The sequence below is a fragment of the Musca autumnalis genome, unplaced genomic scaffold (genome assembly GCF_047663935.1).
Source record: "Musca autumnalis isolate F117 unplaced genomic scaffold, ASM4766393v1 scaffold_4, whole genome shotgun sequence".
Taxonomy (NCBI): domain Eukaryota; kingdom Metazoa; phylum Arthropoda; class Insecta; order Diptera; family Muscidae; genus Musca; species Musca autumnalis.
Genome location: NW_027411977.1, coordinates 26,626,718 through 26,640,390, shown reverse-complemented (window position 1 = coordinate 26,640,390; position 13,673 = coordinate 26,626,718). Strand labels below are relative to the sequence as shown.

General features: G+C 38.4%; 2 protein-coding genes across 2 annotated transcripts; one reads left to right on the top strand and one right to left on the bottom strand.

The window, feature by feature from the left end:
• Positions 1 to 6,272: 6,272 nt before the first annotated feature.
• Positions 6,273 to 6,671, bottom strand: LOC141401387 (larval cuticle protein 65Ag1-like). The gene is made up of 2 exons (XM_073981590.1): positions 6,554 to 6,671; positions 6,273 to 6,473 (listed from the first exon to the last, which is right to left on the bottom strand). Exons 1-2 carry the CDS (start codon positions 6,664 to 6,666, stop codon positions 6,275 to 6,277), a joined length of 312 nt encoding a protein of 103 aa, XP_073837691.1. The 5' UTR covers positions 6,667 to 6,671; the 3' UTR covers positions 6,273 to 6,274.
• Positions 6,672 to 11,003: 4,332 nt separating this feature from the next.
• LOC141401970 (larval cuticle protein 65Ag1-like) lies at positions 11,004 to 11,521 on the top strand. Its single transcript, XM_073982563.1, has 2 exons — positions 11,004 to 11,171; positions 11,251 to 11,521. The coding sequence occupies exons 1-2, from the start codon at positions 11,059 to 11,061 to the stop codon at positions 11,519 to 11,521; spliced, it is 384 nt and encodes a 127-aa protein (XP_073838664.1). The 5' UTR covers positions 11,004 to 11,058.
• Positions 11,522 to 13,673: the final 2,152 nt, after the last annotated feature.

The window sequence follows — 13,673 nt, the reverse complement described above, 5'->3', positions numbered from 1 at the left end:
AGTCCGAACGGCGTGTCTTACAACACCACTTGTAGAGAAGTTTTTCATGGCTTAAATACTCAGGAAATGTCGCCAGCATTACTGAGGGGGAATTTTGCCACCGTTGAAATTTTGATGTTGCTTGGCCTGGGATTCGAACCGCAGACCTTCTGGGTGCAAGGCGGACGTGCTAACCATTGCACCACGGTGGCCGGATAATATTTAGGGGTCGGAAAGGGCAAAAAACTTAGGTGGATAAAAAGACAACGTTTTTTTTCCAAAGCGAATATCTCAGATTCCATATGGGGTATACCAAAAGCAAAACCTGACAATTAAAATAGAAAATATCACCTTTCTAATGATGTAAAGTAGGTGCTAGTAGGTGATAAAACAACGAAGATATCACAATAGTAGCAAATAAAACGCCAATTTTCATTTTTGCGATTTTAATTATATTGACGAATTGACAGCTTTAGTTGTAAACTTTCCAAAAGCAAAGCCCGAATATGAAAGTAGAAGATCCCGTCTTCACAATAATGCAAACTTGGTCGGCGAAGGTAACCAAATGACGGAGATATCGCAATAGTCGGTAATGCATCCCATTTTCCGATTTTTTGTAATCACGCTACAGGTCGTAATTTTGATCGGATCGTCACGAAATTTTGGTGGTTAATGGGGGTCTCAAAGAGAAAGAAGCCTATTGATTTTGATGATGGTCGGATAGTATTCAGGAGTCGGAATGGGCAAACACTTATTTGGAGAAAGGTCAACGTTTTATTTCAAAGCCAATATCTCTGTTTCTTTAAGAGGTATATCTAAAGCAAAACCTCGCCAGGAAAGTAGAAAATATCAGCTTTACAACGATGTAAATTAGGTTGTCGTAGGTGGTCAAATAGCAGAGATATGGCAATAGTCGATAATGCATCCCATTTTCCGATTTTTTTGTAATCACGCTACAGGTCGCAATTTTGATCGGATCGTCACGAAATTTTGGGGGTTAATGGGGGTCCCACAGAAGAAGAAGCCTACTGATTTTAATGATGGTTGGATACTATTCAGGGGTCGGAATGGGTCAAAACTTATTTGGAAACAAGTGAGCAAAGGCTATAGTCGGGATGGGGCCGACCATGTGATACCCTACACCACTAGCCCTTTGCATAAGCTTTTCACTGCTAAACATTTCTTTTAGGGAATATAATCCGACTACCACCAAAAATAATATGCCTCTTTCTCTCTGGGACCCCTATAAGCAACCAAAATTTCGTGACCATCCGATCAAAATTACGACCTGTAGCTTGATTGCAAAAAATTTAAGAATTCGATGCATTATCGACTATTGTTGTATCTCCCTTGTTTGACCACCTTCGCCAACCTAGTTTACACCAATGTAAACGTACGGGCATGTTCCGGAATTCACGGTGTATCCATTTCACATCACACATGCACTTCACCTGTGAAAGCAATTGATGTTCTGTGTTTCACGTGAAAAGAGCTTTCATATTTCACGAAAGAACTTTGGAAAGCTTTATTAGAGCTTTCAGTCTTTATCATAAAACAATGAAAAAATATCAGTCTGTGTTGGCGCATCAACGAATACACATGCGTGTGTGGGTATGTACGCTTTGTTCGTTTGATTGTTTACGAAACAGGGTAAACAAAGAAACGAACTTCTACAAGAGCGCGTACATGTTGAATTTGGTACTTTAAGAAAAATATATTTTTAAATCATATTGTGTTAAGAAAATTAAATATTTTTTTTAATACTCATAGAAAACACATTAAATTTTAGTCCTAGGCAGTTTTTTGTAGGAATTTGCAATTAGTTTCTTTAAAAAATAAGGATTCACTCAGCTCTCGCCATCAAAATTACAGTGTGAGGAATACACCCCAATTAGGTGTAAAGTGTGTTGCAGAACAGCTTTAGGTGTATTCGATACACGTGAGGTGCAGAGGTGAATGACAGAACATGCCCGGTAATATTTTCTTCTTCCATTTACAGGCTGCCGTTGGAATACCACTACTAGAAGCCGATATATTCACAAAGAATAAAACTTTGAATTTATCTCCAAATGAGTTTTTCCCCATTCCGACCCCTAAATATTATCCGACTATCGTCAAAATCAATAGGCTTCTTCCTCTGTGGGGCCCCCATCTACCCCCAAAATTTCGTCACCATCCGATCAAAATTCCAACTATGCGGAGATATTCGCATAAGAAAAAAACGTTGACTTTCCTCCACATAAACTTTTCGCTTATTCCGACTCCTGAATATTATCCGCATCCAGTCCCAAAAAACTCGTGACGATCCGATCAAAATTGCGACCTGAAGCGTGACTACAAGCAACGCAGAAAATGGGATGCATTACCGATTATTGCGATATCTCTGTTGTTTGAGCAGCTATGACAACCAACTTTACATCGTTGTAAAGGTGATATTTTCTACTTTCCTTGCCAGGTTTTGCTTTTGATATACCTCTAAAAGATACAGAGATATTGGCTTTGAAATAAAACTTTGACCTTTCCCCAAATAAGTGTTTGCCCATTTCAACCCCAGAATATTATCCGACCATCATCAAAATCAATAGGCTTCTTTCTCTTTGGGACCTCCATTAACCCCCAAAATTTGGTGACGATCCGATCAAAATTGCGACCTGTGGCGTGATTACAAAAAAATCGGAAAATGGGATGCAATACCGACTATTGCGATATCTCCGTCATTTGGTTACCTACGCCGACCAAGTTTGCATCATTGTAAAGACGGGATCTTCTACTTTCATAGTCAGGCTTTGCTTTTGGAAATTTTACAACTAAAGCTGTGATATTCGTCAATATAATTAAAATCGCAAAAATGAAAATTGGGGTTTTATTTGCTACTATTGTGATATCTTCGTTGCTTGATCACCTACGAGCACCTACTTTACATCATTAGAAAGGTGATATTTTCTACTTTAATTGTCATGTTCTGCTTTTGGTATACCCCATATAGAAGCTGAGATATTCGCTTTGGAAAAAAACGTTGTCTTTTTATCCACCTAAGTTTTTTGCCCTTTCCGACCCCTAAATATTATCCGACCATCACCAAAATCAATAGGCTTCTTCCCCTCCGGGACCCCCATCAACATACAAAATTTCGTGAAGATCCGATCAAAATTGCGACCTGTAGCGTGATTACAAGGTTTAGATGGACAGACGGACAGACGGACGGACGGACTGACGGACGGACACACATAGCCAGATCGACTCAGCTCGTCGAGACATTCATTTTGGTATATATAAGTATGGGTCTACGACCATTATTTCGATGCGTTACAAACTTTTTGGCCAAAACCAACTTATAATACCCTCCCCACATAGTGGTGTAGGGTATAAAAAGGTCTTCCTCTGTGGGGCCAAAATTTTGGAAGTAGATGGGGGCCCCACAGAGGAAGGAGTCTATTGATTTTGGTGATAATCGGATAATATTATCGGATAATATTATCGGGGTCGGAATGGGGAAAAACTCATTTGGAGACAAATTCAAAGTTTTATTCTTTGTCAATATATCAGCTTCTAGTAGTGATATTCCAACGGCAAAACCTGTCAATGGAAGAAGAAAATATTACCTTTACATTGGTGTAAAGCAGGTTGGCGAAGGTGGTCAAACAAGGGAGATACCACAATAGTCGGTAATGCATCCAATTCTTCCATTTTTTGCAATCAAGCTACAGGTCGTAATTTTGATCGGATGGTCACGAAATTTTGGTTGCTTATGAGGCATATTATTTTTGGTGGTAGTCGGATTATATTCCCTAAAAGAAATGTTTACCAGTGAAGAGCTTACGCACAGGGGTAGTTGTGTAGGGTATCACATGGTCGGCCCCATCCCGACTATAGCCTTTGCTCACTTGTTTCCTCTGTGTAGTAGAACTTATCTGTTGAACAGGCCACATAAGAAAAATTCCACCTAGAATTCTGATCGGTATCAGATAAACTGTTAGGAGTTGAACTATGTAACCTTTTACAAAAATCATCCAAATAATGTTCTCAGAAATTCTTTCGAACATTCTGAAACTCTAAATTGTTTCAGCGGTATTTTGTATCATATCTTCTACAACCCGTATTTCAAACACTGTTCACACGAGCATTTTATTCTCGTATTTGGGATTTTACCACATTATTGACATATTTATTAAATTGTTGTTGAACAAGTAAAAAAGTATCAGTCGGCTTTGCCGACAGAGATATACCATCAGCCTATGCTGAAACACGTTTTTCAAAAAAACTTATGTATTTAGGGGGTTTCAAAATTTTGTTCGTATGAACAGACAAAAATGTTGATTACGATTAAAGTTCAAAAATTTTGCGGAAAAGGTACTTAAAGGAATGGACCGACACAGACCATGCGGGTGCCATAGGGGGTTTTACACCCTTCGGGCTGTTTTCTCGAGAAGTATGGACTTGCCCCTGAAACAACTTTCACCATCGTAATTGAGGCAGCGAATGTAAGTTGCTTCAACAAAAATCAAAGTGATTCAATAGCAGGTCTTAAAGTGAACTTATCCAAAATTTTGTGTGGGTGGTACAGGACGGAGTGCACAAATATAGTCCATATTCGAACCTGATCTATATCTGGTAGATATTATGAGAATGTGTAAAGTATGGACCAAATCGGTCACTCCCATCAAGAGTTATCGTGCGCACAATTTTTCGAATATTTTTGAACTTTTGTGGGGTAGGTACCTGAAGGAGTGGACCGATATAGCTTATCTACTAACTTGAAGTATGTTTGGAAACAATATTACGAAGGCCAAATTTTGGCCTGAATCGGCCTTTCCGTTCGAGAATTATCTTGCGCTTCCACCCATAAATATGGAGTCATAGGGTTTGGTTTTCAACTTTCAGGCTATTTTTTCAGGAAGTAGGGACTTGCCCCTGAGGAAACTTGTACCTTCATATAGGGGACAGTAAATACAATATGTTACAACAAAAACCAAGCCGATTCGAGAGCAGGTCCTAAACTGAACTTTTCCGAATTTTGTGTGGGAGGTACTCGAAGGAGTTTACCGATTGACATATTGGAACCTCATCTAAGTCTGATAGAAATTTCATAATGTGCAAAGTATGGACCAAATCGGTTACTCCCTTCACGAGTTATCGTATGCACAAATTTTCCGATCATTTTCGAACTTTTGTGGGGGAGGTACCAGAAGGAGTGGACCGATATAATCCATCTTTGAACTTGAACTAAGTTTGGACAAAATATTACAAAAGCCAAATTTTGGACCGAATCGGCAAATCCGTTTGAGAGTTATCTTGCGCTCCAACCAGTACACACGGTGTCATAGGGTTTTTTGTAACTTTCAGGCTATTTTCTCAGGAAGTATGGACTTGCCCCTAATGAAACTTACAGCGTCGTATAGCGGGCAGCGAATACCACTTGCATAAACAAAAATCAAAGCGATTCGAGACCAGGTCCTAAACTGAACTTTTCCGAAATTTTGTGTGGGAGGTACCCGAAGGAGTGGACCGATTGAGTCCATATTGGAACCTCAACCAACTGGACCAAATCGGGTTTTCCCTACAAGAGTTATCGTGCGCACAAGTTTTGCGACAATTTTTGAAGATTTGTGGGGGAGGTACCTGAAGGAGTGGACCTATATGGCCCATCTTCGACCTTAAATCGAATCTGGACAAAATATTTCGATACCCAAAATTTGAACCGAATCGATTGATCCGTTCGAGAGTTATCGTGCGCACCAGCCAGACCGACAGACAGACGGACGGACATTGATAGATCTACTCAAACGGATTGAAACGGATATCGTACAAACATACTTGGGGTCTAAAACCATTATTTCTATGAGACACATTTTTGGTCATATCAACGTGTAAATACCCTCTTTAGCCTAAAGGCTGAGGGTATAAAAATGTTGATTACAATTTAATTTTTTGTGTTATTTTTTACAATTTCAAGTTCTATCGGGCTTAAAAAAACACCCTTTATTTCATATACGGCAGAATTACTTTGTTTGCTTCTTTTTTTGGTCAGAGGCTGAGGGTATACCTCCCTCCATCAGCACACCTGATTGATACTTTCTTACTTGTTCTGATCTAGAAAAATATCAATGTCACCGTCCTGTCATGGCCACTATTCTGCCATACGATATCAATTGTGGTTCAAATGGCATGTTTAAAATTGTGCTTTTCCAGTTCCTACATTCTATCGTTTCTGATTTAATAAAAAAATAATTTTAATTTTTTTTTGTTAAAAAACAACAACTAATTTTATTAACTAATTCTGTAACAATCAGACATCTTAAGCTTCAGGGGCAACGGGCAAATGAGCACCTTGGGGTTGGAAACCGTTTTCATCAGCAACATAGGTGACGGTGTAGGTTTGGCCATCATCACCAACAAAGGAGTAAGAACCACGGACAGCAAGGGCTTCTTGTTCAGTACCAACATTGTTCAATTGACCTTGAGCTTCAGCTTTGGTGTTATCGCTGGTTTCGAAACTGAAGAAAGAATTTAAGAAAATATTGAAATTAATTATCTGCTCCAGATATAGTTGAGGATGAGCTTTTAAGGCACTTACGCATATTGGAAGGATTCAGGACCAACATCAGATTCGCTGCGGACAATTTGAACATCAGAGGGAGCGGCCAAAGCCAAGGCGAAGAGGGCGGCGAAAACAATGATGAATTTCATGTTGTTGATTTGTGTGAGGTGTGGTGTGCGTGGCTTACTTGAAGAGTTGCTAAAACTGAGTGATAAAATTCATTGATATCCGCTAACATTTTATACAATTTTTTTGTCGATGCGAAATCTTTTGCATATTTTTTTCAATATGCTATTGGGGTTTCGTAGGCCAGTTTTGTTAAGTTTTTTTTTTTATTTTTTGTAAAAATGCTCTATTGTGGAGTACCAGCAAAGAAGTTTTAGCATGTTTTTTTAACACTAATAACAACAAAGAAAACTTACTAAACCAGAACTAGCCCAACTATGTTAACCATACTTTTTCATGTAGCATAAATTAACAACATAGCAACGGCTGAGAATTTTGAAGATGTTAAAAACAGACAAAAACAAAAATTAAAAAATAAAATAAAAAATAAGTATTTTGTTGTAGTGCTTTATTGGTGACAATTAGCTATAAAATTTGTTATCATTTCAATGCAAACTTCTGATTTGGATCTGGTTTTGTTGTCGTCACGGTAGGTATTTATTCGCATGTCTTTGTGTGGTATTAACTTTTGAATATTTTGGAGTTTCCATGGTGAAGAAAATTCAAAAAAAAAAAAATTAACGTTACTGTCAAACATCTATTCCGTTAAAACCTTTGAAAAAACGTGACTAAAACCTCAAGATCTTCCAAAGAAGTCGTTTGGTCCCAATTATTATAATATGAATACAAAATGCGTTAGGCATGACATGATGATACGGCCATTAAACAAAAAAAAAAAATCGAATTACTGACAGAACTTTTGTGTCATACGCCGCATAGAGCCAATCAGAAATAACTTATTGCCGCATATGCAAGTTGAGGTAGGTTTCCACCTTAAAGTTTCGCGTTCTTCTTACAAAGTTTTTTCGACATGGTTTCACATTCTAGAATTTCCAACGTAACCAACAGATTTCCTTAGCCTTATGGCTATAAGTTGTAGAAACTTTTTGATACATTGTGCCTCATGTAAGTAATTGCTTTAGGTCCAACAAAAACCGTTTTCTATAATTTTGTGTCGATTTATTCATGTTCGTCCATTCCACTATCATCTGGCTGTCTAAACGCTGTGCGACTCGACTCAAACGTAACAACCGATTTGGTTCAAATACACATCCCAAACTATGCACTTAGCATAACAGTACCTATCGATTTCATGCATTTTACAGGTTGTAGCCACACATCTCCGTCAGTCTGTTGTAATCACACTATCTTCCGAATGAATCCATATAGAGGGCTGAAATTTTGTCCACATGTGTTTTTTGTCTGAACTTATGTTAAGTTCGAAGATGGGCTATATCGATAAACGTTTTGCTATTACCCCTCATAACGGTACCTCTCAATATCAGCTATTTTGACGTTTTTACATATATTTTCAAACCGAGTTTGCTATATTTTGACATTTACGGTTCCCAGTGATCAATAAATTTCCCTACAAAAAAATTACGGACATAGCTGCATGTTTTGATATAGCCACCATATAACAGTACCGCCAGACGTCCGGTATTGACTATTTTACCTATATTTATATGAGCACCATTTACTCTAGAAAGGGTCTATAGAAGCACCCTTCACTCTGGAAAGGGTCTATAGAATCACCCTTTTACTCTAGAAAGGGTCTATAGAATCACCCTTTTACTCTAGAAAGGGTCTATAAAAGCACCATTTACTCTGGAAAGGGTCTATAGAAGCACCCTTTCCTCGGGAAAGGATCTAAAGAAGCACCCTATCCTCTGCAAAGAGTCTATAGAAGCACCCTTTCCTCTGGAAAGAGTCTATAGAAGCACCCTTTCCTCTGGAAAGGGTCTATAGAAGCACCCTTTCCTCTGGAAAGGGTCTATAAAAGCACCCGTTCTTCTGGAAAGGGTCTATAGAAGCACCCTTTCCTCTGGAAAGGGTCTATAGAAGCACTCTATCCTCTGGAAAGGGTCTAAAGAAGCACTTTTTCCTCTGGAAAGGGTCTATAGAAGCACCCTTTTCTCTGGAAAGGGTATATAGAAGCACACTTTCCTCTGGAAAGGGTTTATAGAAGCACCCTTTCCTCTGAAAAGGGTCTAAAGAAGAACCCTTTCCTCTGAAAAGGGTCTAAAGAAGAACCCGTTCCTCTGAAAAGGGTCTATAAAAGCACCCTTTCTTCTGAAAAGGGTCTATAGAAGCACCATTTCCTCTGAAAAGGGTCTATAGAAGCACCCTTTCCTCTGAAAAGGGTTTATAGAAGCACCCTTTTCTCTGGAAAGGGTATATAGAAGCACCCTTTCCTATGGAAAGGATCAATAGAAGCACCCTTTCCTCTCGAAAGGGTCTATAGAAGCACCCTTTCCTCTGGAAAGGGTCTATAGAAGCACCCTTTCCTGTGGAAAGAGCCTATAGAAGTACCATTTCCTATGGCAAGAGCCTATAGAAGTACCCTTTCCTCTGGAAAGCGTCTATAGAATTACTCTTTCCTCTGAAAAGGGTCTATAAAAGCACCCTTTCCTGTGAAAAGGGTCTATAAAAGCACCCTTTCCTGTGAAAAGGGTCTATAAAAGCACCCTTTCCTGTGAAAAGGGTCTATAAAAGCACCCTTTCCTGTGAAAAGGGTCTATAAAAGCACCCTTTCCTCTGAAAAGGGTCTATAAAAGCACCGTTTCCTCTGAAAATTGTCTATAAAAGCACCCTTTCCTCTGAAAATGGTCTATAAAAGCACCCTTTCCTCTGAAAAGGGTCTATAAAAGCACCCTTTCCTTTGAAAAGGGTCTATAAAAGCACCCTTTCCTCTGAAAATGGTCTATAAAAGCACCCTTTCCTCTGAAAAGGGTCTATAAAAGCACCCTTTCCTCTGAAAAGGGTCTATTAAAGCACACTAGACACTTAAAGAGTTCGGGTTTTCGCTAAAAAGGCATCATTTCAAAAACTTAGAAGCCAATTGATAATTCCCTTCGCCGGGATGAAGTCATGATATTGGTAGCGATCAGTAAAATGTTGCAACACTGTCAGTTCGTTTTGAAAAACATTACTCTCTGTATAGAGGATAATAAATGAAGTTGAGCCAATGAGGGAATACTCCACTCAAGCAATCAAAAATTTTTATTTCTGAAAATTGTAGATCCTAGGCAGTCCAAAACCAAATAAAGGAACAGTGCAATATTTAAAATTGAATTAATCTATGAAATAAATGTGATCCTCCTTATAAGTGTTAAAAACTGAACATTCATTTTTAAATGTTGAAAGTAGGTAGGGTCAATAAAGAATCAAATTGCAAAAACAAATATATATCAAACACAAAATGTCCCCAAAAACAGTTTAATGTGATATAGGCATCTGAGTTGCAAATATTTTGAGCAAATGATTATGTCAATGCGTTACAAATGGAAAAAACAAACTTTAAATACCCTCCATGTTACGGAGGAGGCTATAAAAATGTGTCATTTTGGTCGCACTATTGTACACGCATCGTCTACGTTCGGCTGCTCCTCGATTGGATAATAATTACGGCCTTTGAAGTAATTTCGTAAAAATTCACCTTTGGACTCATACAGATTACGGTGGAAACTTTGAGGCCCCAGTGGCACGTGTTAACATATTCCAACCACATTATCCTACTATTTCAGTCGTTCGGCCCCGCTAAAAAACATTGGACGTTGCTCATGCATATGAGAGAGTTCCACTTTCTCTATATGTTCGTGTGAAATATTTTTTTTCATCCAAACTGTTTCAATCTATGACAGGAATGGGTTACAACATCTGTCGATTCAATCGTTGCTTTAAAGATGGAGCTATGAATGGGAAGCCCACATCGTTGAGAGAAGTTTAGCTCTTTGGAAAAAAATATACACACATAAATATATATTTCAATGTCAATTAGTTTACAGAAATAACATAAACACCCTTACCACTAGTTACCATTAAAACATTGACGAACTATGACGTCTGTCAACAAGAAAACAAGATCAGAATTTCGCATTTCAATAAACACTAATTTTTAACAATCGTCCACAAAGCACTACAACAAAATTCTAAGCCATTTATTGTTAGTGCTGAGATCGCGTTTTATATTGAAATAGGTTCAATATTCCCATACAGTTGCCATGCTTTTCATTAAGGTACATGCTATTGTTACTAGAGCTATTCCAGTTCTGATTAAAACATTTTTCTTGTTGTTCTACATTATGTTGCAAAACTTGCTAACGAGTTTTTTTTAACATTTTTATATACATATAGCGAATTTACAAAATGTATTAACCAAACTGGCATATGACTATATTTTTATATCATACAAACAAATGTCAAGTTTTTTTTTTGAAATTAGTATAAAGTTCAAAGCATTATCAGACAACGGTACCATTCTCTGTAGTAACTTCTCCAGTAAGTCACGGAAAATTCTTTAAAAAAAAAACACCATGAAATTCATCATTGTTTTCGCTGCCCTCTTCGCCTTGGCTTTGGCTGCTCCCTCTGATGTTCAAATCGTCCGCAGCGAATCTGATGTTGGTCCTGAATCCTTCCAATATGCGTAAGTGCCTTAAAAGCTCATCCTCAACTATATCTGGAGCAGAGAATTAATTTCAATGTTTCTTAAATTATTTTTTCAGTTTCGAAACCAGCGATAACACCAAAGCTGAAGCTCAAGGTCAATTGAACAATGCTGGTACTGAACAAGAAGCCCTTGCTGTCCGTGGTTCTTACTCTTTCGTTGCTGATGATGGTCAAACTTACACCGTTGAATACGTTGCCGATGAAAACGGTTTCCAACCCCAAGGTGCCCATTTGCCTGTTGCCCCTGTTGCTCCTGTTGCCCCTGTTGCTTCTGTTGCCCCTGTTTTCACTAAAGGTTTCTCTCAGTTAAAGAGTTCCTTAGGTTAGGTTAGTTTAAAGGACGCGTAGCTGTCGTGTTGGACAGCCACTCCATTCGGAGTCCTTATGGTTCATTGTGTTCATCATTTGTTATTAAAAAAGGAAAAAAAAAATAAAAAAAAAAAAAAACAAAAAATAGCTAGAAGGCGTTTTAAATAAATCGCGGCCAAATTCACAGTTTTAAAGTTTTTTACGTTTTCACGATTTTGCTTGCAAACCTCAAGTCCTATCGAAATGGGACTTAAGAAAATGTTGTAGAGAATTTTAACTGCTACAACATTTTCCTTAGTCCCGGTCAACAATATATTTAAAACAAAAGTAAAAATTTTTGGGGGTATGAACTAGAGATGGGCGCGTGCCTAAAAAATTAGGTAGGAACATGCACGAACACGGAACAAAATTTTTAATCACATTCACGCACAAACACGGCGTTTTCAAGAAGACACGAACACGCACACTCATGCACGAAATTACAAAAAAAAAGATATTCATATACACAGAAAAAAATATTTCAAGATTTTTTACATATTTTCGTTCGTGATGTTTGTTGGTTTACGTGGTGGCTATACTTTATAGCCTCAATTAATATGTAAGAGATACCGTTTTGAAAACCACACCACTCGTTCAGAGATTGCTATATCGTTGTTGGGTGTTGGCAATTAAATCCAGCCTGATGAATTTAGAAACCGCAGAAGGTCTCCCAGACCTACTTCTGTTATCTCTGTGATATTATGAAGCAACGGTTGTCCAAAAGCTTTAAATCGTCCTTGCATTTGTGCAGGGCAGGAACAGAGGAGGTGCTCAACAGTTTCCTCCTCTTCCTCAGTCCCGCAGCTACGGCAGCGTTTTTGCATGGTTACCAATAACCCAGTGACCGGTTATTTTCCATAGAAACAATACAAAACAAAACATAACCCAAGCTAGTGCAGTTCGCTGTTAAGTTTCGTTTTGTTTACATTCGTGAGTGCGAACAAAACGATAAGCGTACCAACTCCACAAGAACAGATTGAAAACTAAGAGGTAGTTTACACTATCTATCAATGTCATATGACACGAAAAAAACCATTCCATATCTACCCACGGAGGCAATGTGGAGACGTAGTTTTTTTTACATTTTTGCTGGTGTGGGTCCATAGAGTAAATGGCGTAAGAAAAATCTGCAATATTGCACATATTAGCGAATATACATATAACGATGGAAAATTTTATGTGACATGACATTTACATATAGTGTAAACTACCCTTAAATAGTACTAAACACATGTGAATAAACCAAAAACGTTTGGTTTTTTGTTCTGGCCTCTCCATAACAAAACAGCAAAACGTATCAGACTACGAACACGAATCAAATAATTTTAGGAAAACTACAGTTGGTGAATTTTTTGGTCGGTTATAAATTCTTGTTATACCCTCAGCCTTTAGGCTAAGGAGGGTATATACACTTTGACACGACGAAAATGTGCCTCATCGAAATAATGGTTTAGACCCCAAGTATGTTTGGACGAAATGTGTTTCAGACAATGTGGAGTCGATCTAGCAATGTCCGTCCTTCTGTCTGTCTGTCTGTCTGTCCTGCTGGCTGGAGCGCACGATAACTCTCGAACGGATGAACCGATTCGGTTCAAATGTTGGCTTTCGTAATATTTTGCCCAAATTAAGTTTAAGATCGAAGATGAGCTACATCGGTCCACTCCTTCCGGTACCTCCCCACAAAAGTTCGAAAATGTTCGGAAAGTTTGTGCGCACGATTACTCTTGAAGGGAGTGACCGATTTGGTCCATACTTTGTATAGCGTAAACTTTCTACCAGAGTAATATGAGGTTCCAATATGGTCTCAATAGGTCCACTCCGTCGGGTACCTGCCACAAAAAATTTCGGAGAAGTTCAGTTTAGAGCCATCTCTCGAATCGCTTTGATTTTTGTTTTAACAACTTGTATTCACTGCCCTCTATACGACGGTACAAGTTTCATCAAGGGCAAGTCCGTACTTCCTGAAAAAATAGCACGAAAGTTGCAAAAAAACCCCTATGACACCGTGTGAGGTGGTTGGAGCGCAAGATAACTCGTGAACGGATGAACCGATTCGGTCCAAAATATGGCCTTAGTAATATTTTGTCCAAACATAGTTTAAGTTTGAAGATAAGCCATATCGGTCCAATCC

Bases quoted from the DNA above. Each gene is read 5' to 3' on its own strand.
- LOC141401387 (XM_073981590.1), bottom strand. From the start codon at position 6,666: ATGAAATTCATCATTGTTTTCGCCGCCCTCTTCGCCTTGGCTTTGGCC. The intron at 6,474-6,553 runs GTAAGTGCCTTA...TTCTTTCTTCAG, and splicing joins CCTGAATCCTTCCAATATGC to TTTCGAAACCAGCGATAACA.
- LOC141401970 (XM_073982563.1), top strand. From the start codon at position 11,059: ATGAAATTCATCATTGTTTTCGCTGCCCTCTTCGCCTTGGCTTTGGCT. The intron at 11,172-11,250 runs GTAAGTGCCTTA...TTATTTTTTCAG, and splicing joins CCTGAATCCTTCCAATATGC to TTTCGAAACCAGCGATAACA.